General features: G+C 41.8%; 1 protein-coding gene across 1 annotated transcript in view; it reads left to right on the plus strand.

Moving 5' to 3' along the window:
* Window positions 1-882: 882 nt before the first annotated feature.
* Sgpp2 (sphingosine-1-phosphate phosphatase 2) overlaps window positions 883-25,725 on the plus strand; it is a 111,335-nt gene continuing 86,492 nt past the window's right edge. The window contains exons 1-2 of the mRNA XM_026390424.1: window positions 883-957; window positions 7,507-7,527. Of these exons, the coding sequence (XP_026246209.1) occupies window positions 883-957; window positions 7,507-7,527 (96 nt within the window). The remainder of the gene's footprint in view (window positions 958-7,506; window positions 7,528-25,725) is intronic.

Genomic DNA, 25,725 nt, shown 5'->3' on the forward strand with positions numbered 1-25,725 from the left:
CTCTTCCGCTCTCCAGCTGAGAGCCCTAACGCAGGCGCGGGTACAGTGAGATGCCCAACTATCCTCGCAGCCCTCAGCAACTGATTCTATGGGTCTGAAGTCCCTCACGGTCTGGTTGCTTCTTCCCAGCGTCGTTTCTTAAGCAGAGGCATAGCAGAAGGGATAAGGGAGCTAGTAGGACTCTTTATGCTCAACGCAGAAAATCAAGAGGGAAGCAGGTTTCCTCCCCACCCACCTTAAAGTGTTCCCCGGTTGCACATCACATCTTCACGCTGTGGATGACTCAGGGCCCACTTTGTGTTCCCTCGATTCTTGAGCAAGGTCGAGGGTGTCCGGGCTTCGGAGGAAAAGTTGCATGAAGCAGAGTTTGGAAAGAACCTGGGAATTTTCCCCGGGGGCCCTCGCTGTACTTGCTGAGTCTTGCAGGGTGCGGACAAAAGTTCGAGTGGGGAGCTGGCGCGCCAGGAAATTGAATTTACCTTGAGCCTGGGAGTCAAAAGGAAGGTCACTACGGGATCAGCTGTCTTTTAATGTCAGGTCTGGGCTAGCCAGGAGGGAGTGGATACAAGTCGCCCTCAAATAAAAGCGAGAGTTCAGGCACCTGTGCTTCTCTGCCCAGTCGCTAGCTAGCCCTGGAGAAGGAAAGCTAGACTGTGCTGTCGCCCTTACAGCTGGGGCGTGTCTTGCGCAAGGTGAAGGCGGACACCTGGGCTCAGGCGCGCCCAGGGCGGGCGCTAGGACCCGGGCGGCGCACCTGTTGGGTGGCGGGGGCCCCGCCCGCCCTGCGCCGGGGTCGGGGTGTGAGCGACCGCAGCGCGGAAGGAGGTGACGGCCCGGCGAGGCTGCGGCGGCTGCCGGGCGACGAGGGCGGCCCGGTGCACGATGGCAGAGCTGCTGTGGAGCCTGCAGGATTCCCAGATAGTCGCCCGCTTCCAGCGCCGCTGCGGGCTCTTTCCGGCGCTGGATGAGGGCCCCCAGGAGAACGGCGCGGGTCCCCCGGAGGATGCGACGCGCCGCTCCGAGGTCGGGCACCGCCGGGCGGCCAGCGTCAAGGGCGGCGCGGAGCCGCCCAATGGGCTGCGGAGAGCGGCGGCGCCGCAGGTAACCGCGGGCAGGTGCTCGCCCGGGAGGGAGGAGGGGGCAGCCGCTCCGCAGCCTGCGGACGTGCAGGTCCAGGCGACTCGGCGACGTGGGGACAGGCGTGCCCCAAACCAGCCCGGTGGAGAGAGCGCGGTCCCCGGAGGCTCCTGGGGTCCGGCGGTCGTGTGTGGAGGGGGTGGCCTTGGGGGTCCTGCCACCGGGATGCCATCCTCTAACCCTGCCAGGTGGCCACCAAGTCTTTTCAGACTTAAATCGCTCAGAGCCTTTAAAGGCGGTCTCCTTAGAGGCTTTCCGTTTTAACGAATACATTCACGTTCGTGTACGTTCTACCAAATCTGTCGGAGTTACGTAACTGAAGGAGTGGGGATGTCCTTGGCACTTCCCCGGGAGAATTCCCGGGAACTCTGAGTTGCCGCCCATCCCCCTCCCCTGTCCGCGCAAATGCGGGTGTTGTGGGGCTCAGTTGTCTGATGGTGCGCTCTGCCGACTCTCGGGACAGAGCTCGGGTTTCCATACTGCTCCTAAAGAGATTTACGACCCCTGACAACACCTCCCTCTCGCCCCCTTCTGCCTGGTGGGTCTTTTATTAACCGGCACCGATGGCTTTTCACAGATGCTTTGGGGAGAGACGCTCACCGCGCTCTCCTCTAGGCGTCCTGAGTGTGGTTATACAACCACTGCAGCTTTGGGGGAACCAGCCTGTGTCGTCGTCGCAGTGCACAGAGACTCCAGGCAGAGGGACAGACAGGCTGCAGACAGCTGCAGGGGGTGGGTGCCTGTCTACCCTGGCACCTGCAGAAGGCTGGCGGGGTGTGGGGGGGTGCTGTCTACTCTGGTACCTGCAGACACTGACCTTTTGCCAGGCAAAATAACAAGTGTGGCAAGTGAGGACAGTAATTCCTTTTTCTTTTTAAAAAGCCATATTTTCTTTTCTTCCTAGAAGTTTCTGGTGACAAGAAAGCAGCCTGTCTTCATGTATAGATGTCTAGATTTAGTAAGTGAGGAATTATGAAGAACCTTGATATGAACCTGAATATGAATAGGCTTTGAATTATAGAATTCATCTGGGAGGGTGGAGGTGGATTGTGTGTTCCATTACAGAAAAATCCACCTCTATAATATTTTATCTCCTTTTATAGTCCTTTCTTTGTCCTATGTGAAGTTCCAGGAACTTTTAGTTGAGTTTGCTGACCCCTCCCTTTCCTCTTGTGGTGTCTTAAAGGGGGAGGAGCCAGAAGAAGTGTTTTTCATTGACATTTTCTGTGCACACACAACATTCACACTCACACCCACAGGTGGATGTGTAGGCTGCTTTCTATTGCTCTCTTCTCACACTTCTACCCTCTTTCTTGAATTCAGGAAGCTGAAAAGAGTGCATTTTTTCACTAGTGTTTTTCAAACTGTTTTCCACATTACCCTTGGTAAGGTAACCTGAAATTCTGGAGATGCGCTGTCTTCCCCTTTAAAAGCAAGCCAAGTGGACTTCTTGCCTCTTTGCTGCTAGTGCCTTAGGTGGCTGGTAAGCCCAGGGGTAGGCCTGCCCTTCCCGGCCAACACAGCACCTCACTCACACAGCAGATTGTGAAGAAGCAAGACAGAACCCAAAATCAAGATAAGAAATCCCTGTACTTGGTGATAGTGGTGGTGGGGGGAATTAACTCAAGAGCGTTTGATAAGGGAGAGGTTAATAAATGTTCTTAAAGGTGGATCAGTTTCAAGTGACTTGAGAAGATTAGTACTTTACTAGGGACACACAGGAAGTTCCAAAAAGGAAATGATTACGTGCCTGTCCCTGGATACATAATAGGATTTTTAAAAGGGCAGTTGAGAAGACTCTTTCCTATCAACCATGACTCCCCCTCTGCCTTGGGCCTTTGCCCACTTGCCTCAGTTGCAGGTGCCTTCTCCAGATACCCTCCACCCACCCTTGAGCATCAAGGTCAGTTCCTCCAGAGGTACCTTCACTGACCTTGCAGGCTAGCTCCCCCTTAATGGACTCTCTTTGCCGCTTGTATATTTTTTCCCTGCAGCATAATCACATTGTGTAAATGTGCCTTTGTGTGGATATCTGATTATTCCAGTCTCCTCCTGTAGAGGATAAGCTCTAAGAATGCAGGAAATTTTTCTGTCCTCATTGTTTTCCTCCCCTGGTTATTCACAGTGAATTTTATAAATATTTGAATACAGATTACAATAAGAAATCAATAGATTTTTAAAAATTAAATAATGATTACTGAAAAATCAAATGAAAAAAAAACAAAAACAAAAACAAATGGTTGTCCCAGAATCTAGAAGGCAACCCAAAGACATCCATTTAATACCCTGCAAACAAAAGTAAACTTTCCTTCACTTCAATAATTTTAGACCTCCATGAATCTAATTTACCTTCCACATTTTCTGTTTTTATTTAAGTCCTTAACACTGCACAAATATGGGATGATTAAAGACTTCCTCTATAAATTCTTGTAACACCACACACTGCTAGTTTAAAAATTAACTATGTCTCTTACAAACTAGGGCTGGGCTGGGTTCGCACAGACCTGTTGTTGAATATTGAACTGGGATTTAGGGATTGCCCCAGTAAATATGAGTTCTGAAAGATTAGGTGACTTGGGACTTCCCAGTTTTCTGCACAGCCAGGGAAAGCCAGATCTTTTGAATTCCAAGTCTGAGCTTCTTCCTACTGTGCAGCTTCTAACACAGCACCTCACTGTGACTGATGTACTGTGGAGGTATGAGCTGTGAGTCCTGGCTGGGGCAGGGTAGAGATCAGGTAGAATGAGAAGGTATTGTTTGCAGTTTGCAAAGGTAGCCAATTCGCAAGATTAACCATCTGAGGGCATTCTTGGCAGTCACCTTGAGAAGCAGTGTCCTGAGTAAGAGACACAGAACCTAGAACTTGCTGGGGAGGGCAAAGACCCTTAAGAGATTGTGTTGATTTTTTCTGGGGTCACATCAACCTTGGATGCAATGTCATTTTGATTTCTAATGTCTTTGCTTACCCTGCCGCAGTCTGGCTGGGCACAATTCGGGAGCCACTTGTTAAAAGAAACGAACTTTATTTTTAGAACACACACACCAAACCACACAGCTCCTCAGGAAAAACCTTCAGAGCCCAACTGCCACCACTGGCTTCCCACTTGCCTCTCCACCTCCCCCACTCCTCCTGCTCTTGAGGCTGATTGGCTGGGTCGCGTGGGCAGAGCCAAAAAAAAAGGTTCCCCAATGAGCAGCTCCGTGGTCTGAAAGGGCGGGGAAACACCCCAATGAGCATCACCGCAGAGGAGCCAATCAGTTGGCAGCTAGAAGTTTGCTGGGGCCACTGTGAGCCAATCATCAGCTGGCAGCTGGAAGTTTGCTGGCAGCTGGAAGTTTGCTGGGGCCCCTTCGGCTGTGGCTCTCAACATCTCCCCTTCTCTGTTTAAACAACAAACATGTGGCTTAGGGACCATGCCTGCCTTAGGTTGTCCAATAGTACATATGGTCCTTACCTGTTATTGTATGAGCTGATCTCAAGGCGTCAGCCTCCTGTCTTAGGTTGGTACCATTGCAATTGGATCTTACCCATCATTGACTACCGGTTCAGCATACAGCCACACCTGTGGATAGGTCTTTGTACCATCGGGGGTGGGGTGAGATTCTTTGCCTCACCTCTGTTGGCCCCCAACTTTTAGCTGAACGATCATAACAAGCAGAAGGGAGGAAGATATACCAAGCCAATTGACGGCTCCTTTTGGAAAAATTGAACCACTGATGACACCATCAGCAAAAATACCCCAACACTACCACAAGTTGCTGCACCAACAGGTAGTTCACAATGCATACAAGTGATACATAGTCCAGGCAAGTTCTGCAAGCAGTTCAGTGATGGCTATTGCGGAAGCTGTAGATTGGTTTTATCTTTGTCTTCACCGGCACTGGGATGAAGATAGGAATTCTGGCAATAATGGCTAAAGAAAAAATTATGTAACATTCCAGAAGGCACTAAAAGAAAACAATTTTCTTAACAATTTACATTATCTTGAACAGAATTATTAAATATAATGAAAAGGAAAGGTAAAAGTAAACAAACAGATCTGTTAACCTCCTTTTTTGTTCACATATTAAAACAATCCTCAACAGCTGTTTACCCAATTTAAATTAAACCATTTAAATCACGTGAATAAAAAAAATTTGGATCCATTTTTTCATGAGTGCTCATCATATATGATATGTATGTATCATACATATCATACATACATACATACATATGTATGTATGGACATACATACATACAAACATACAACATAAAACACAAGTGTGCACACAACACATAACATAATAGTAAAGGCCTTATAACTTTTTACAGGTGAAATCTCCATTTGCAATGTTTAAAAACTCTATAGTCAAAAAATAGAACTGATCAGCAAAACATTAACCTAGGTCTGTATGAGCTCAAAAAACAAAATAGAACTTCATGATGTGGGAAAGGCCCCTTCGGCTGTGGCTCTCAACATTACCCAAAGCAGTTGTATTTAGTGAGACTCTCCTGTGTTTCCCCCCATCATTATATTAGATGAAATATGATCTTTCCAAGTCTCACTCTACTCAATAAATACTTGTTTGCTAACTGCTCAGCCATAGTTCTAAAATTGGGTTGGGGAGGGAATCAAGGGTAGGTTGCCTTTTCAAAGTCTTTGCATTCTCATGAAATATTTGGGCCCCTCCAAGTCTGTTGGTCTACAAAAATCCCTCCCTTGAAATTACTGACTTGCTAAAGAGCAAAGAATACATTCTGCAAAGGAAGAGACTGTGATCTGCCTCTGCTTCTGCCTCTGTATCACTTGTATTTCTCTGGGCCTCAGTTTTAGCATCTGCAAAATGAACAGTGAAAGAGGACCATAGTAATGTGGCTATATTGTCACGCAGAGGAGCTTTAAAAGCAAAACAAACAAGCACTGTGGAGTGTCCAGGTTAGAAGTGGTACCCAGAAAAGCTGGCAAACAGTAAGAAGCTCTGAATTCTCTTATCCTGGGACCCACCCACTTCAGTGTGGGGGGTAAGTGGCTGGAGGCAATTGTCACAGCAGCTGTGATGTTTTGGCTTCACTGTAACTAAACTTGCCAAAAGATCAAACTACAAATTTTGATTGCCTATAATCTGATGTTTGAAATGGTAAATGAGCCACTCTGAAAATGTGCATTTGATCTTTTTTTTTTTTTGCTCTAGTCACAGATACCTTCATTATTTAGAGGAGAAAACTTGGGGAAACACACAAAAAAAGCTTAATTTATGCCCATGTGCCACTGCCCAGAGTGGGAAAACATTCAACCTGATTTGTGATGGCTTAGTATTACTCCATTACCTGGACATCCTATATAATTTAATTGGCCTATTGCTGGGACTTTAGATTGTTTCCAATCTAAATAAATTGTTTCCAATTTTTTCACTAAAAATAATAACATCTTTATAAAAGATGTTATTTTATAACATGTCTTTCCACCTGTTTTGGTTATTTCCCAATTTAAATTTCCAGACAGGGCATTGCTGAATGAAGAATATGCATATGTTTTGTCTTCTAATAAACATTGCCACATTTTCCCAAAGGAAGAGTGTACCAGGATAAAAATCTATAAGCAGATTGTTACAGGTTTTCCACAGTCTTCCCAGTCTTCAGTTATTCATAGTTCTCTAATCTTTGGAGAAATAGGCCACTTCTACTTGTATCTCATTTTTGCTTCCTTCATTTACAACCAACATTTATTGTTCAACTATTATGTTTCTGGCATAGTTGTTAGTCTCAGAGATACAAAGATAAAGAAAATGTAGTTCCTGCCTTAGAGCACCCCAAATAAAATGTTACAACACACAAAATACTAGAAGCTGAGTGTGGTGGTGCAGGCCTGTAATCACATCTACTGGGAAGGCTAAGGCGGGAGAATCATAAGTTCAAAATTTACCTCGGCCACTTAGTGAGACTCTATCTCAAAATCTATACTGGGGTTGTAATTCAGTAGTAAAGTACCCCCAGGGTTTAATCCCCAGTTCCAAAATAAATAAATAAGTAAATAAAATATAAAAAATAAATTAAAAATTTAAAAAAGAAACATACGTTGTATTCTACCTATAGGGAGGCCACACATGGCTCTCTATTTCTTAAATGTGGACTGAACATGGTGCCTTCCAAAGAAAACAATATGAAAAGGGGAGGGGCAAATAATTTCATGATGTATACACTTGATAGACATTACCCTGGTGATCAAGGTTGACATCAATAGTGAAAGTCATGTTGATAGTATGCTCTCTTGATGCAAATTGAAATGATATGCTCCTGATTCATACTGAGAGGCATTCTACAGAATACTGCCAGTACTCTTCAAAGCTGACAAGGTCATCAGAAATAAGAAAAGTGAGAAATTGTCACAGCCAAGAGGAGCTTCAGGAGACGTGATGGCTGAATGTCACCTGGACAGACTGGGAACAACAACAAAATGCTCATGAGGTCAAAACTAGGGACATTTGTATAAAGTGTGGACTTTAGTTAACAATAATGTATCAGTTTTGAAACAAATATACCATATTAATATAAGATGTTAATAATAGGGGTAACTGTAGAATATATGGGAAGAATATGGGTCACGTGGAAATTTGACACCATCTTCTAAATTTTTCTGTAAATCTAAATCTGTTCTGAAAAGCACACTCTATTGAAAGTCATATAAAAGAGGAACTAATCAAAGGCAGTCCAAATAGCAGATCACTTACAAATATGCAAAAAGGGTGGGGGAAATCGTCATGGGAGGATGGTACATCCTGGAGAAAGCAACTTCAGCCTCCATGTTCAAGGAGAGGGAAGAGGGCCTTGGTAACCCCAGACCTCGAGGGAACTGAGGTCAGAGAGGTGCCCCTGACAGGAGCCAAGACCTAGAGTAGAAAAAAGTCGACCTGGGATGTCCCTCCAGTGTAGAGTGCTTGCCTCGCATGTGCACAACTCTGGGTTTAATCTCCATCACCACTGCCTCCCCCCACATAAAAGACGTGGAGAAAGGTAACCACAAGGAGCAATGAGGGACGTACATCTCAAACTCCTGCTGTGTGCCTCTTTCTCACCTCCTGCCAGTGCCCCCCTTTGGCCAAATTCTATCCGAAGACAGGGAGCTTGGGTGTTGGGGTGATGCAGTCCATAAAGGTGAACACCCTGCCTTCCTGGAAAGGTACCGGTAGACCTGGGAAGGTAAATAGAGACACCCCAGCACGGGCTGCATAGAGAACCCCGGTGGTAAGCTGGCTGTCATGCTGGGCGAGAGCGAGAGTTTTAGTCTGAAGCCTTAACGTGGATCTCTGCAGAGTTTGGCCTTCATCCCGTGGACAGGGTATGACAAACCAGTTTCATCCCTCCAGCCCATCAGAATTGGCAACTTAGAGCTCTGTGTGTGTCTCTGTGGGGAAGAGGGTGGGATTGGGGGGGATGCCTGTGTGGGGATTTACAGGGCCTTGTGTGAATCCTTTAAGACAGTGATGTTAGAAACAGCAGCAAAGACACAAAATCAAACTTTAGTGTCATTTTCAGGTTCTTCATGTTACTTTGAGTGTCTCTGTCATGCAGTGAGCCCTTAGGAGGAAAGATACCACAACTGGCTTCTTAAGATGTCAGTTACCATCTTTAGAATCATGGAACTTCATTTTTATGGGTACAGGCTGATTTGATTAGGGGTCAGTCCTGAGTCAAAGCAGTTTTCCACAGGTGGGACAGCATCCTGCACAATGGCCCGGCATGAGCTCATCCATCTGGGATCTGCAGGTTGGATAGTGACTAAGACAATCGCATTGTTCCTACAGGGAGTCAGAAAGCAAGATCCAGACATAGGGACATAAAAGGTAGATGCTGATGAACCTCAGAGAAAAAAAGTGGGAGGTCACTGAATAGAAGGCTTGAGCCAGAAAAAAAACGGGGACACGGAAACCAGGGGTAGAGAGGAGAGTAGAGAGTGCACAGCATGGCACAGGCAGATGGGAACATTCCCAGTGCAGAGAGGAGCTGAGACTTGAGTATGGTGGATTCCAGTTCTGAGCATGAGTTGCTAGAGGAACAGTTGAGTTTTGAAATAGAATGGCTCAAGGGGAGCCTGGCATGGGCACAATGGCATGCCTCTGTAATCTCAGCTAGTTGGGAGGCTGAGAATGGAGGACCACAAGTTGGAGGCCAGCCTGGGCAATGTAGTCAATCTCTGTCTCAAATCAACTACAACAAAATATCAATGCTTAGGAGGACCTTGGGAAAGGTAACTGGCCATGTGGCATCTGGCACTGTGCCTTACTTTTTGAGGACTTATCTAACAACCACCCTCCCACCCCCACACTGAAAGTAACCTTTGAAGGTCTCCACATGAAACCAGAATATGCTGATTTCTATTACTTTTAAGGATTTGCACATATTTTCAATTAGATCATTATTTCTGTGACCTCTATTGAGCTGGGAAATGGTGGGAGGTTCAAAATGGTAGAATAATGTGGAGAGTGGGCGGGTCCCTCTGCTCACCTGTGTAGCTACAGGGCCTACCGTGTGCTTGGAACGGGGCAGGTACATAATACTACCTATTGAACAGAAGAACAAGAGCTATGTGAAACTTTCCCTTTCCCTGCTTGGCATAGATATCACCTGCTCCTTTGACGATGGGGTTCTGGGAGCTGATTTTTATCCCTGAACACTTTACCTGGCTGGGTCTTCTTTTAGCTTGATAACTGTTTTCGGTGTTGACTCCTTTTAATCCAGCAACAATAAAAGGTTTTGATTAATGAATAACTTTCTCATTGCTCTGCTTTCTTCTTTTGAACACTACGAAGGAAAGTACAGGCACTGCTAAAAAGTCACTTGATGGTGAAACAGCTATTGAGTTAAAGATGTGGCTAAATCACCATGTTTTAGCTGGCTATTGACAGCAAGCCTAGGCTAACGTTAACTCTCTTGACTTGGAATTAAGATGTCAAACTGGGGAGTGATATTGGCCACATTATATGGTTATGTAGTGTGTATATATGAATATGTACAATAAATCCTATCAGCATGTACAACTATAGTGCACCAATTACAAAAATGGGGAGAAAAACACAAAGATGTTAAGACCTTCACTTTTTCAAAGAACACTTGCACTTCTGTTGCTATAGATATTAATAATGATTAAATCCTGTGTTGCCCTGATAAGGAGGACATCCTGAGAAAGGCACTCCTGCGTTTTATGTAGCACAGAGCTTTCCTGGGAGAAAAGCACTGCTCCGGTTTCCAGGCAACACGTTTAGAGTGCTCCTGTCGATGTTAGGAGTCTATGAAAATGCTGAAATTTGGGGCATCCACTGGTCTTTGATGTTCTTCTCACCTGGTGAGATACACTCCGCATGTTGAGAAAATGAAACTTTGAAAACACTCCAGTCAAGATCATGGTTCACATTTTTGTCTTCTCATCTTGCTTCAGACATGGAATGGACTAATAGAGACAGTGTGTTAAAAACAGTGTGTGGGGGGGGAAATCCTTGAGCTTGGGGCCCGATTAGATGGAAAGGAAAGGGGTGAACCACTAAGGATCTGGGGTTGGGAAAGGAAGCAATGGCTTCCTTGAACCACTTCAAATAATAGCCCCCCCCCCACACACACACGTCTTCACTCACACATTTATACTTCTGATTTATTTATTTATTTTTGAGATAGGGTCTTGCTAAGTTGCAAAGGTTGCCTTAAACTCACGATCCCCCTGCCTCCGCTGTCCATGTTACTGAGATGACAGGCCTAGGTCACAGGGACCTTTTAGATATTTTTCATTTAAAAACAAAACACCAGGTTCATTGTTGCTTTAAATAAAGCTATTTACTTAGTAATTCTGTCTTTACAAGAAGCATTCTTTCTGTAATATCTGGGTAGGTTTTTGTTTTCTTTAAATGGCAAAAAAATATGATTTCTGTAGAATTTTATGGAAAACAGCAGATCACAGTAAATCGCAAGGATGTGGGGAAAGAAAATAATGGTGAAAATTTTCCTGGGGATAGTGTGTTGGTAGCTTCAAGGCCAGGGCTTAATTGGTGGAGAAAGGCCTTAGGTGAATAATTTCTGGTTGCGGTTTAAAAAACTCATCCTTTCTTACTAAATGACTAGAAAGGTAGCTGTGAAATAGAACATCTCAGATTTTGGTAAAATTGCAACAAAGGAGACTGTTGGAAGTTAGTTGTTCTTTCATTCTGAATTCTGACCTTTTGATGGTTCTTCACTAAGAAGATGCTACATTTTTTAAAAATAAATATTTAAAATTTTTTCATGGTGCCGGGGATTGAACCCAAGGCCTTGCACATGCTAGGCAAGAGCCGTACCATTTACACTATATCCCAGCCCAATTTCTACAACCTTTAAACATTAAAAGTAATACATGCTTGTGTCAGAAATAGTGGCTAGACGTCTGTATCCCCACAGCCAGCACCCAGGTGGAGAAACAGAACAGTCCCAGAGACTCAGAAGGCTCTTATTGGTCTTACCAGTGAATGTCATGCTCACCTCTGCTCACCATGGTTTTTTGCATCTTCTTGAACTGATGGAGTTAGATAGGATACGAAGCAGTAGTTGTTTGACAGTTATGAAGCATATATATATATATTTTCTTGGTGCCAGGGATTGAACCCAGAGGCACTTAACCCCTGAGCCACATCCACAGCCTTTTTTATTTTTTATTTTAAGAGAGGGTCTCACTAAGTTGCTTAGGACCTCACTAAGTTACCGAGGCTGGCTTTGAACTCATAATCCTCCTGTCTTAGCCTTCCAAGCCTCTGGGATTATAGGTGTATGCCACCATGCCTGGCATAAGTATCCCTTTTGCTTTGTATAAATATTTGTGTAATTATGAATAAAAAACAACACCAAGTAGTATCACCTTTAAATTTTTGTAATTTTTCACTTTCTTTTGAAATAACTTTAAGGTTTTTTAAATTTTGCAAAGATCCTCAGCACCACATACCAACAGAGATGTTGTGTCCGCCGAGAACTAAAAAATAAATATTAAAAAAAAATTCTCTCTCTCTCTCCCCTCTCTCACTCTCTCTTTAAAAAAAAAAAAAAAAGAGTTAGAGATAAATCCACATAAACGCAGTCACCTGATCCAAGACAAAGGTGCCAAAAGTGTATGATGGAGAAAAAAAAAAAATAGTCTTTTAAAAAAAAATAAATAAATAAAAAAAATAAATTTTGCAAAGATAGTAAAAAATTCCTGACCTAGTGTTAAAAATTCTTCTAATGTTTGCATCATATAAAACTATAGTATACCATGTGTGGTGGCCCACACTATAATCCCAGCTACTTGGGAGGCTAAGGTAGAAAATGTTAAGTTCAAGGCCAACCTCAATAGCATAGTGAGATCCTGTAAGATAATAATAGTGAGATCCTGTAAGATAACTATCTCATTAAAAAATAAAACCATATCGTACAGTAATCAAAATAAGGCAATATTATTTAATCTATGGACTTTATTCATATTTTGCCAATTGCCTCTGAGTATCATTTGGCTATTCTGGGTCCTAGGTCAGAATCATAAATTACATTTAGTTGACATGTTCCTCTAGTCCAATGTGGATCAACTGTTTAGTCATACTTTGCCTTCCCTGACTGACACTTGCAAAGTCCAGGCAAATTATTTGCATAGAGCCCCCCAGCTTGGGTTTGCCTGTTGTTTCCTCTAAATTGTAGGCAGGTTCTGCATAGTTGGGGATTCACAGGAAGACACTGCATCCTTATTAGTGCATCCTATCAGGAGGCATATAGTGTTGATTTAGTCTATTATCAGTGATTAAAAAAAATAGTTGTTGATGGACACAATACCTTTCTTTTTTATTAATTTTTTTATTCATTTTTATGCAGTGCTGAGGATCTAACCCAGTGCCTCACATGTGCTAAGCAAGTGCTCTAACACTGAGCCACAACCCTATCCCTTACCAGTGATTTTTAAATACCTTTGAAAAAGTGTTTTCCAGATTACTGTCTCTTTGTAATCAATACCTATCTTACAGACTGGCATTCTGAAACATTATAAATATCTTTTATTTTCTCTCCATATTTCTACCCAGTAATTTTAGCATCCATTAGTGAAGAGTTCTTTGAAAAAGTAATCTGCCACCTGGTCGCGGTGGTGCATGCCTGTAATCCCAGCTACTCAGGAGTCTGAGGCAGCAGGAGTGCAAGTTCAGGGACAGCCTCATCAATTTACAGGGACACTGTCCCAAAAGAAAATTAAAAGGCTAAGCATGTAGCATAGAGGTAGAATATTCCTGAGCTCAACCACAAGTACAAAAAAAAAAAAAAAAAAAAAAAAAGCAAAAAGTAATCACCAATTTGATACCTACATGAAAGTATTCCATTATTTTAGTTTTGTGGGTTTTTTACCTCTAACAAGGTGATATGTCTTTCTTGTTTAGCAGACAACTCATATTACTCTTTTTGTGAATGACCCAGGCATGTACTTTGCCCACGTTTTCCACTGTGATTTTAGTAAAGTTTTTTGTTGTTTTTATTAGTTTCTATGTTTTTAGTTTGTTCATTTACACATCAGAATCCTTCACTGCATCTCACTTAGCAAAAGCTTACAACCTTCATATATTTCTAATCTTTCAAGTGGAAAGTATTTGGATTCTGAGGGAGGAAGGGAAAGACAGGCAAGGCACCTCCCTTGCAGCTATCTCTGGATTTAGATAAGCCACACCTGGTGCCCTGTCCTTTCCCCTGTACCTTCCAGGTAAGGGTTATCATTTGTGTCCTGTGATATGCGTGTGCAATGTCAGTAACCTTGGGCAGGGTTTGGAGCTTCTGATAGGGTTGGAGAAAGCACACATTCCCTGTACCCCAAGCCAGAAAGGAGTATATGTCTAGAGGGTATGAATATATGTCACAGAGTATGATTGTATGATATTGAAACAAGAAGAGAATTAGTTTTGTGGTCCTGCAAAAGGTGGCCAACAGCTCCTGCATCCTCAGTTGAGTTCTAAGCCTGCTCTAGTCCTCTGGCCTCCTCCAGAGGCCCCAAAGGACTGCCATGTCATCTCTTCTTGTCATGCTTACATGCATGATGTCACACGCATCCTCAAATGGACAGAATGGGATGCCTGTCCTCAAAGGTTATTCAGAGTGAATTTCTCAATAACTCTTACTTCTGGAGAGGGGGTGGACTGAGATCCATTGGCCACTTAACCTTGCCTCCATCTAAGCCCATCTGACTCCACATGTCATATTTTATTGTCCCCAAATTTTGCCCCTTAAGGAATCTTGTGACTTTTTTCCAACATAAGGGGTGATAAATGATCCAGCCTTCATTTCTTTCTCTTACCCCTGACTACCACTGTGGGAAGAGAAGCAGGATTTCCCACTCTGATTCTGAGTACACCCTGGTGCAGGCAGGTACACCTGCATAGATTATAGTGCCTGTAAGAAGTTACAGTTAGGCCCATCAATACAGCACAGTCTCTTAGATTTAGAATTATTTGGTAATCAGTGCTTTCTCTCCTCCATCCCAATTGATACTGGGCTCTGTTGACTCACCAGGTAAATAAATAATCAATCATGGAAAAATGTTACTTTTGAAAAGATAAATTTGTTTATTAAATACTTAAAAGTTAGTATTAAGCACACAATTGTCATGTACTCCACAGTTACACTCCTGGACATTGACCTCAGAGATATGAAAATTTATTCACATAAAGATCTGTACCTGGTCATCCAGGCAGCTTTATTTGCAATAGCCAAACACTGGAAAGAACCAGAATATCCCTCACTATATGATTAAATAAACTGTGATGCATCCAAACCATGGGATACTATTCAGCTGTAAGAACTGTCGTGATGATCCACCCAATAACCTGGGTGGATCTCAAGGGCATTATGCTGAATAAAAAAAAAAAAAAAAGAAGAAGGAGAAGAAAAAGACTGATTTTAATCCATCCGAGTTATTGGTACCAAGAAGGTCCGTGCGGCGATACAGTAGTTTATATCTTACATGCAGTGCTGATACAATGTCAGATCCCTTGTTTTGATATTGTGCTACAGTTTGTAAGATGTAGTCATTTGGAGAAAATGGATGGACAGAATACAGGACATTTAGTACTTGCAACAGCTTATGAATCTCTCATTATTTCAAATGATTGTTTTAAATCAATACTGCCTTTCAAGAGTTGGTCCTGCTCTTTCCCTGAGCGTCTGCTGCAGGCTGTCTTTGCACACTGTGCAGGAAACACAGAAGAGCATCTGGGAGCCTTTCCTCTGATCTGCCTCTCCCAGGGTCATTCTGTCACAGGAGCCTTGGGGCCTAGTTTTAAACGTCCTGCTCACAGGCCTCTGTTTTCTGCCCAGGTGGAACACAGAAGGGTTTGAATATACAAGAAAGAAAAAAAAAAACATGTAAATTTGTCATTAGCTTTATTTTGACAATCTTGTTTCATAGCTGGAGGGGATTTATTTATTTTTTTAAAAATTATTTGGCATTTCATTTTGTCAAACTGCTTCAATCTGGTATTGCAAATAGGTCAAAGTCACACATTACATCTTCAGTCTCCTTTCTGCTTATTTTCTTCCTTTGTAGAAAGATGTTCAACGTCATTAACCTTCTTCTTCACCAGCCACAGAATGTCTTTGTGGAGCCCAGCCGTCCCTGGGAGCTAATGCACGCCCCTTCTTTAGCCACCAAATCTCTAAAAATTCATCCACAGTCTATACTCTCTTCTGCTCTTTCACCTGTGTTAGTTCCCACTGCTTGGCTTTAGCTGGAGTAGGATGAACTGAGACGAAATAAAACTAGGAGAAAATGTTGAGCATGAGATAAAAAATTTTACAGCTTTCTTTACCCATGTGTAATTTCATTGAGAATAGCTCATTTTTTAAGTTAGAAATTGTAAAAGAATTCTCTTCTGTTAAACATAAAACTCTGATTGTTCTTTAAACTGTACTCCAAGTTGCAAGGGCAGGGCGAGGGCAGGGGAACCGACTGTCCTCTCATGGCCACTGTCCTGCCCTTGAGGTCAACAGTGTCCATTCCCCAAGTGGTGGGATTTGTATGTTAGATTTATGTTCTCCCACACATAGTTCTTATTACCATATATATTATCAATATATGATCATAAAAGGTCTTTCCGCTATATTATAAACAGGGAAAAATCAATCACAAAATTCAAAAGATGCTAGGAAAGGAGTTAAAATTTCTTGAATTTCTGGACATGGAAACATACACAATGTATATTGTTCAACCAAAAAAAAAAAAAAAAGATGTTAAAAAATGAAGTTTATAATGTGACCCAAATTTTAAAACTGAATTTAGTATATATTGAAATGTATATTTTTAAAAGAGCCCCAAGGAGTTGAACTAAATATTGCCAGTGGTTCTCACTGGGTTTAAAATCTGTTATTTTCCTATTCATGCATATCTGCATTTGCTGCATTTTTAAAAACAATAACAAGATCGTTTTATGTTTAGAGAAAAACTAAAACATTTTTATTCTATAAAAATACTCCTGTGAGCCAGTCAAGGTGGCACATGCCTATAATCCCAGCAACTCAGGAGGCTGAGGCAGGGTGATTACGAGTTCAAGAACAGCCTTAGAAGTTTACCGAGGACTTGTCTCAAAATGAAAAAATAAAATGACTGGGGAAGTGACTGAGTGGTTTAGTGCCCTGGGTTAAATCTCCAGTACAGAAAAAAAAAAAAAGGCTCCTATGAGGACACTTTTTATTTAATTTTGAAGACTATTAGGTAGTCACTAAGATTACTAACATTGTTCCATATTAGAACTCAAAAAGTTACCATTGATGTCTTTGTAACAAAGTCCCCCAACTGTACTGTTTGTGATCCTTACCTTAAGGGAATATTTACTAAGCCACATGAAGTATTCTAGTAGCTTCCTTAAATGAAACAAAATGGTACCCCAGGTCTTTGCATAAAGACCCCATGAGAAATTATAATACATCATTTCGTACTTTGTCCAAACCAACACACAAAATGCCAAAAGCTTAAAATGCATAAAGTTCTTCTGTACTCATGGGAATTTCCTAATGCATTGAAAAATTTTGGCTTTGAAAAAATCTCTATTTTTCTTGGCCCAAAACGTATTCTTCGAGAGTTCAAAAACATCTTAAGAAAAGCAGATGCCGAGTATTATACCATCCCTCCTCCTACTAGTAAATTTGGGGCATTTATTTTTACTTATTTCTTAAAAAGTTGCCTTAGAATATCTCTTTTATTAGTTTATTTTAGCTGTACATAACACCAGGGTTCATTTTGACACAATTATACAGACATGGAAGATAATTTGCTCCAGTTCAGTCCCCAGTACTGCCCTTTTCCCTCCCCTTCTCCCTTCCCTCTTTCCTCTCCTCTATTCTGCTGCTCTTTCTTCTATTTATTTAAATATATATTTTAATTAGTGCCTTGTAGATACACATAAATATGAGATTCACTGTGGTACATTCATATATGTACATAGGGAAGTTTGCTCAGATTCATTCCACCATTCTTCCCTTTCCCTATCCCTTCTCCCTTCCCCTCAGTCCCCTTCCCGTACTCCAATGATCTCTCTTTTATTTTCTTGCAATCCCCACTCCACCCCTGCCACTGTTTTTCCCTTATTTTGAACTAGCTTCTACCTGTCAGAGGAAACATGCGACCTTTGACTTTCTGGGTTTGGCTTATTTCACTTAGCATGAAATTTATGGGCAAATGCCATAATTTCTTTCTTCTTTATGCCTGAATAATATTCAGTAACTAAATAGATACTTCTGAAAAGAAGAAATGCAGATGTCCAATAAATACATGAAAAACTGGTCTAACATCTCTAGCAATCAAGGAAATGCAAACTGCAAATAAAAACTACAGTAAGATTTCATCTCGTTCTAGTTAAAATGGCAATTATAAAGAATACAAATCACAATAAATGTTGGTGAGGATGTGGGGGGAAAGGTACACTCATACATTGTTGGTAGGACTGCAACCACTCTGGAAAGCAGTATGGAGGGAGATTCCTCAAAGAACTAGGAATGGAATCACCATATGACCCAGCTATCCCACTCTTTAATATGTTTCCAAAAGATCTAAAATCAGCAGCACAATTCACAATAACCAAGCTGCAGGACCAACCCAGGTGCCCATCAACAGATGAATATTTCTTTTGGTTGTTATAGGTCATGGTTTTAGCTGTTTGTCACGTGCAGGCCATGTCTTGGGCTTGTTTGAAATAGGATCTTGGTTCCCCTTCATCTGGTATCAGTGATTGAAGTCAAGTCAAATTCAGCTTGGGTACATCATAACTATCATTTTCACATACTCAATTGGCTCTCAAACGGATGGTATGGGAATTTATCAATATTATTGATTAATTAATTAATAAAACAATTACTGCAAGGTAAGATGGCACATGTCTATAATCCCAGCTACTTGGGAGGCTGAGGCAGGGGGTCATACATTGGAGGCCAGGCTAGCACCTTAGAGAGACCCTACCCCAAAATAAAATTTAAAAGGGCTGGTAAAGTATCCCCAGGTTCAATCCCCAGTACTGAAAAAATAAAATAAAATCTGATTCAAAAACTAAAATAAAAGGATTCCCTCTCTCTCTCTCTCCTGAAAATTCCCACACTATGATCTTTTTTTCATGTTACTAAAGAAATTTTAAATAATTTGTAGATGATTTTTTATATAATTTTAATTGGAGCTGCATTAAAACTGTAGATTAATTTTGGTATAATTGACCTCTTTATGTTCTGGAGTCTTATCTCTGAACATGGTGTGTCTTTTCACTTACCTAAGTTGGAGTTTTTTTGTTTGTTTGTTTTCTCAGTGCCAGGAGCGTATTCAGGTCCTAATATATGATAGGCAAGTGCTCATAGAGCTGCACCCTAACACTCCATTTACCTTTTGTGTGTGTGCTTTATCATTATACATAAGAGTGGAATCCCCTATGCTATATTTGCATCTGCACTTAGCATACTTTGTTCAATCTCGTTCCCCAGCACCTTCCTCTTGCTTCCCTTCTCCCTGCTGTTGATCCACTTGCTCTACTCTACTGATCTCCCTTCTACTGTTATTGTCATTATCATCATCATTACTTTATTTTAATTAGTGCATTATAATTATTTATCAGTTTTACAATTTTCTCCATAAAATCTTGCTAGATTTATTCCTAAGATACTTTGTTTTCTGTTACTATTAAAATAATATTTTGAAATTGCATTTTCTGTTTTCTACTGGTGTGTAGGTATGCAACTGAATTTTGTGTATTGACTTGACAACCTTGTTAAACCTTTATTCTAACAAGTTGCCTCGTATTTCTTTCGGATTGCTATGAAAGCAATCAAAAAACAAATTTTGTTACTTCCTTTCCAATTCCTATATCTTTCTTATCTTCCATCTTACTCCACAGACAAGGACCTCTGTGTAGTGTTGTGTAGAAGTGGTGTTGGTGAACATTCTTGTTTTTTTTATTTTAAGGAAATAATTTTCAAATTTCACCATAGAATATTGCACTTGACATAGATTGTTTCCTTTTACAGCTTGTTTACTGAGAGATATTTTTATGGATTATTATCAAATTTTACTGAATTGCTTTTTGTTTTGTTTTGGTACCTAGAATTGAACTCAGGGGCACTCAACCACATCCCCAGCTCTATTTTTTGTATTTTATTTAGAGACAGTGTCTCACTGAGTAGCTAAGTACCTCACTGTTGCTGAGTCTGGCTTTGAACTCAAGATCCTCCTGACTTAGTCTCCCAAGCAGCTGGGATTACAGGTGAGCACCACTGTGCCTGGCCTGAATTCTTTTTTATCTGGTGAAAGAATCATACTTTTTTTTTCTCCTTTAATTTTATAAAAGGGTGAGTTAATACAGGTTTTCTGTTATTGGGCCTACCTTCTACTTTGGGTTTATAGTTTTTGTCTTTATATAGTCAATAGCAATATTTAGTGCTTATAACAGAGGTAAAGATATTACCTAATAGGTTTTTTGGCCCTAGCACATTTTTAAAAGATCTACATACCTCTTCGTACCCTATTTGGCTTTGTTGGTTATGTTTTTGATAAGCACAGAAAAAAATCAGACAACTTAACCCTGTAATTCATTTTCATGTATTCATGAACATTGGCCACCAATATTGTAAACTTTGCTTAATGATACAAATATCCTTGAACATATATAATACCCTGTTCCTAACTTAACAACTAGACGAGCTTCTTTTGCCTAAGAATCCAAAATGTTAAAAAATAACGTGGTTTCTTTTTGCAATGTGTTTCTGTACTGATATTTGAACTTCAGGATATCTTGCAGTTTTGGATTCACTCTAATGTAATGGAGTAACATTGGAGGATATGACTCAGAGTACTCCTAGCTACATCCCTCCTCAGCAGCCACTGTTTTATAGTGCTCAGTATTTGGAAGATTGGCACGACAGCACAGCAAGAGTCAATAGATCGTTCGGAGTGGAGCTTGGCCAAACAAAACCTGAGATGAGAATGATCACATATTGAATAATAGTATTATACTAAGGAACACCTCAGAAGAAATTGTCACATTTGCATGTGGTGACCTTTATGAATCACACTTGAAGATGACATTTTTGGTTGTTCTCCCCTTAAAAATTATCACAATTTTAAAAATGAAAATAAATTACCAATGGTAGTTGTCTTGTGAAGTAGAAGTCCTGCACCATGCAGTGAAGGTATACTTGGCTTTGCCTTATGAGTTCTTTTTTTTTTTTTTTAATTTCAGCTTATTGTATTGCTGAAGGAAAGGATTTATGGGAGATCAGCATAGAGAGAAGGAATAACAGTGACTTTCTTTCCCACTTTTTTTCCTTGCTATTTCTTCTTTCTAATAGTTCCTTTGGAGATCTGTATTATGCCAGGAGCAAGTATTGCTATGGTTTGTTTTCCGTTTCTTCTGTTTGTAGACCCTCTGTTCTGGTGTTGTTGGTTGGCTTGTCTGCTGACAAGATGTCGGTGAGCCTTTCATGGCTGCTGTTGCCCCTGGCAGTGCACCGTGCCCTGAGCTGAGCTCTGAGCCGTGCTGTGCTCTTGGGGAGGCAGTGGCATGGGCCCAGAGGGTCTTGGCTTCTTAACACTTCGAGCCATGGCACATTCGACATATCACATGGCCTCTACCACAGTGGTTTTCTTATCTGCAAAACTGGAGAAAACAATACACCTCCTAGAGTTCTGAGGTGGAAATAAGATCACCAGTGGGATGCCAGCACATAGCGCCAGGCATCAGGTAGGTCCTCAGAGGCTATTTCCATGGTCAACTCTTCCATCCTCCCTCCACCAATACTGTTGCTGCCATCACACATCCCTTAACCCAAATGCTTGCAACAAGAAGTGTTTCAGATTTGGGGTTTGTTTTTTTTTCAAATTTTGGAATATTTGCATGTCTATAATGATATACATCGGAGACCCAAGTCTAAACACAAAATTCATTTAGGTTTCATATACACCTTGTACATAGAAGCTGAAGTTCATTTTATGCAATATCTTTGGTGTGCCGGTGGCTGGACTGGGACTCATCACATGAGGCCAAATGTGGAATTTTCCACCTGTGGCATGATATCAGTGCTTTAAAAGTTTCAAATTTTGGAGGATTTCAAATTTCAGATTTCAGTTAGGGATGCTTGACCTGAACTGACAACAACAACTAATACTACTTATGCTGCTATTGTTACATTTATCCAATGGTTTTTTTCTGGAATGAATTTCATCTCTTTTGTGGGGTGTGGGTGGTGGAAGTGAGAGGGCTTGGCTCAGATAGGCAGTGCAAATCTACTTTCTTATGCCACTTCAAAATGCTAATCTCTAACATTTGGGTCAATCGTATGTTTTTAAAGGCAGCATACTGAAGCGTTTTGCCAAATTGCTTTCCAGGATTTCTATAGCAGGGACTTTGGAGGTCTTTCTTCCAATGGTCTGTGGCACCCAATCATTTGCCATAAAAATATCTTTCCAGTTTCTGCTTCCCCTCATCTGGACTTACTGTGTGCTGGACAGTGTCTTAGAATATTTCTTGTCCTAAGATAACAACGTTAATATTCAGCTAATATCCACTAAGTACATATGATGTTCCAGACCCTGGATTAGAACTTGAGCCCTGCCGGGGACAGACACGCTTCTGCTCCCTGTTCTTGAAGAGCCTTCAATCCATCCAGGGAGGGAGGTGAACAGTTGAGCTTAGCATATGAGCAAAAGGACTATTTCTCTCAGTTCATCAAAACTCAGATGAACAGGAGCCTCCTTTCTCCAATTCCATAATGCCCCAGAAGAAAACACTAAACCAACATTTTGAAAGAACTTGCTGCTAAGACTTTTGATGGAAATTAGAGGATTTGAAACTAAGCAAACAGAATTGGGTACAGCCGAAGGTTTCAGGGCTCAAAAAGGTCCAAGAAAATAATACATGTGGACTTCATATGAGGAAGAAATCCTCAGAGATTTTTTTTATTACAATATATGACATATGGATTTCATGCTTAACATTGGAATATTATAAGTTAAGAGAATTTTAAAATGGGAAGAGAACTCTGAGCGTGGGTAATAGGATCAAGTCTCAAGGATGTGGTCTCCCAGACTCCTGTTAGGCTCCGGCCAAGTTCCTCCCCCAGGAGAGGGTTAACTGTTCAGTAACCAGGAGCCGAGGAACCTTTACTGGTCCTAGACTATGTGCAGAGTTAGGAGAACAAGGCCACTCCCTGGAGCCCCACGTGGTCACTCTGTGAGGATGAAGATGCTAACTGACTACTGCTGCTGGGACCTGGCTCTCTGAAGTCACTGGCCCTCCCTGAAGCTCAGAGCAGGGGCCACAAACCAGGGCCTGGGGACTGAAGGTTGACCATGTCAACCTTTGCTTTTTTCATACCTGGTTTTAATAATGGGATCTTTCTAACTTTTTTGGCTTCTGCTTTTTAAGAAAATAGAAGCAAGTCAGGCATGGTGGTACACGCTTATAATCCCCGAGACTTAGGAGGCTGAGGCAGGAAGATTGCAAGTTCAAGGCCAGCCTTAGCAACTTAGCGAGGCCCTGTCTCTAAATAAATAAATAAAGGCTGGGGAATGTGGCTCAGTGGTAAAGTGCCCCTGGATTCATTTCCTGGCACCTAAATAAATGAATAAATAAAAGCTGTTCTGGTTTGCATGCCTACAAAACCACAGAGGCTGGCTTAGAGTGGCAGGTGCTTTCTTCTGAGGTAGCAGGCTCAATGGGTCCTCACAAACCCCCGTGTCTTCTATCTGCAATTGCTTCCATGATTTGCATCACTGGCTTGACCCATAGAGACATCTGAATTTGTTCTTTTTGGCCTAGAAAATTCCAGAGAGAGGGAGAATTTTCAGGGATCCTAAGGTAGAAGTCCTGTGCTATTTGGAGCGAGGATGCCCCATCTCCTCTGTGGTGGTCCCCAGAGGAGACACTTGGAATCCCTGGGGAGGGATTAGGCCACAAAGCCATGCTGCTGATGACATATTGTGGAAAAGGCTAACGCCTGGTGACTTGCTGTGACATTTTTTGTTGTTGTTCTGTGCCTACCCTGTAGGCTTCAACTTCGTCCTTTGCTCAAATCTTAGATGGACCTACTGTCTGCCTGGTGCATGCACCTGCCAGAAGCTCCATCCTGGACTAGGCTCGTGAGAAAAGATGCAGTGGGTTTTGCAGAATGTTAAAGGTTTGGATTATCAAATGCTCCAGAGGCAGACCACCACAGAGTAAGGACCCGCGGTGGGACTAAGCATGCCACTTGGAAGAAGCCTTTAAGAAACCAGACTAAAGAGCAGAGGATGGAAAGGTGTCTAGTCAAAGCAGAGTGCCTTACACCCATCTGTATCAAAAATATTGCATCTAGCCAGATTTTCTAATTTAGGGTTTATCTTGCCATTTTCTGCTAATGTACATACTATAATAAATATTTATGTGTGTATCTTTGTTGATTTGGTTAGGAGAATCCAGTGGATGGACAGGACTTGGAAATGCATTTCTTCTTTGTTCCTCTTATCCAAACAGAGCTCAATATTTTGGGACTAAGGATTTGGGATGATGTTATTGGCATAGATGAGAAAATATGGGGAAAGGGAGAATCATGATGTGAAGGAAGATGATGAACTCATTAGGTAAAGAAATCTTGCTATGGGTAACAGTAAGCTTTGTTAAGGGTTGCTTGACTTTTTTTCTTTTTCTCATGTAACTGGAGTCTAGAAGTTGGCTCCATATGGCAAGTACTCACACTGTTTTGGCTTGTTGGTTTGTTGCTTCATGATGCTAAGAAAACTGCTGTTGTGCCAGGTACAGTGGTGCACGCCTGTAATCCCAGTAGCTCAGGAAGTGGAGGCAGGGAGGATTGTGAGTTCAAAGGCAGCCTCAGCAACTTAGTGAGGTTCTAAGCAATTCAGTGAGTCCCTGTCTCCAGATAAAATACACAAAAGGGCTGGAGATGTATCTCAGTGGTTAAGTGCCTCTGGGTTCAATCCCCAGTACAAAAAAAACCAAAAAAACAAAACCTGCTGTTGCTTCTGGTATCAGAATCGTGTTCAAGTTAGGAAGAAGGTCGAAGTAGTGTGACAGAGGCTATATCCTTTCTAAATAAAGAAAACAAAAGCAGGACAAGAAGACACCACACACACACACACACATGCACACACACACACACACACACACACACACACACACACTTCTCACTGACACAGCAAGGTATCTAGCCTCCCTTGATTTCAAGGGAATGTGGGAAAAGAAGAGGATTGTCCAGACTGACTCCGCTAATTGCCTGAGGTTTGGTTTGAGTGTGTGTCTTGATAGCAAGTCAAAACGGGATGGATGGTGTTCAGTGAGCAATTCAGAGGGTCTGCACCGGACCCTGAGCAATCCAGCTGCAGGGGACATTCAAGAGGTATTGCTGTGTGCAGCTAGGAAACCTTACACCAGGACCAGGCTCCATGTAAGAGAAGTGGGAGTGACCTTGCCCAGCCATGAAGGGAATCAAAGCTGATGAATCAGACAAGCAAGACAAAGGTAAGTAGGAGACCACCCAGTTTCCAGGAGAAAACGCAGTGAGAAGTGGGCACCACTGACCTTGACCTTGACTACACGTTACACGGTGCTTCCTATTTAATCCTCCTAATGACGCTGTTCCACAAATATCTTTCAAGTGCCCACCAAGTGTGGGGCACTGAGCTGGGGATACAGTGATGAGAGAGACAGGCAAGGCCCCTTCCTTGTAGAGCTTACAGATTAATGAAGGAGGTAAATAAATAACCATAGATGTAAATAAAAAATAAGCCATGTGTTATAGAATTACATTTGGGGCAATGGTGAATGGACAACAGTGGTCCCAGAAGATTAAAATGGAGTTGAAAGTTCCTATCATCAAGTGACATCAGAGCAGGATTGACCTCCTACTGTGACGTGTCACTCATGTTTGTAGCGATGCTATGTGAACAAATCTACTGAGCTGACAGTCACACAATAGTCTAGCATATATGATTGTGTAAAATACATGAGGCTCGATAATAACAATAAATGATTATGTTACCAGTTAATGTATTTACTGAACAGTATTTTTTTTTTTATCATTATTTTAGAGTGTGCTCCTCCTACTTGTAAGAGCTCACTGTGAAGCCCTGT

This window comes from Urocitellus parryii, chromosome 1 (assembly GCF_045843805.1).
Source record: "Urocitellus parryii isolate mUroPar1 chromosome 1, mUroPar1.hap1, whole genome shotgun sequence".
Taxonomy (NCBI): domain Eukaryota; kingdom Metazoa; phylum Chordata; class Mammalia; order Rodentia; family Sciuridae; genus Urocitellus; species Urocitellus parryii.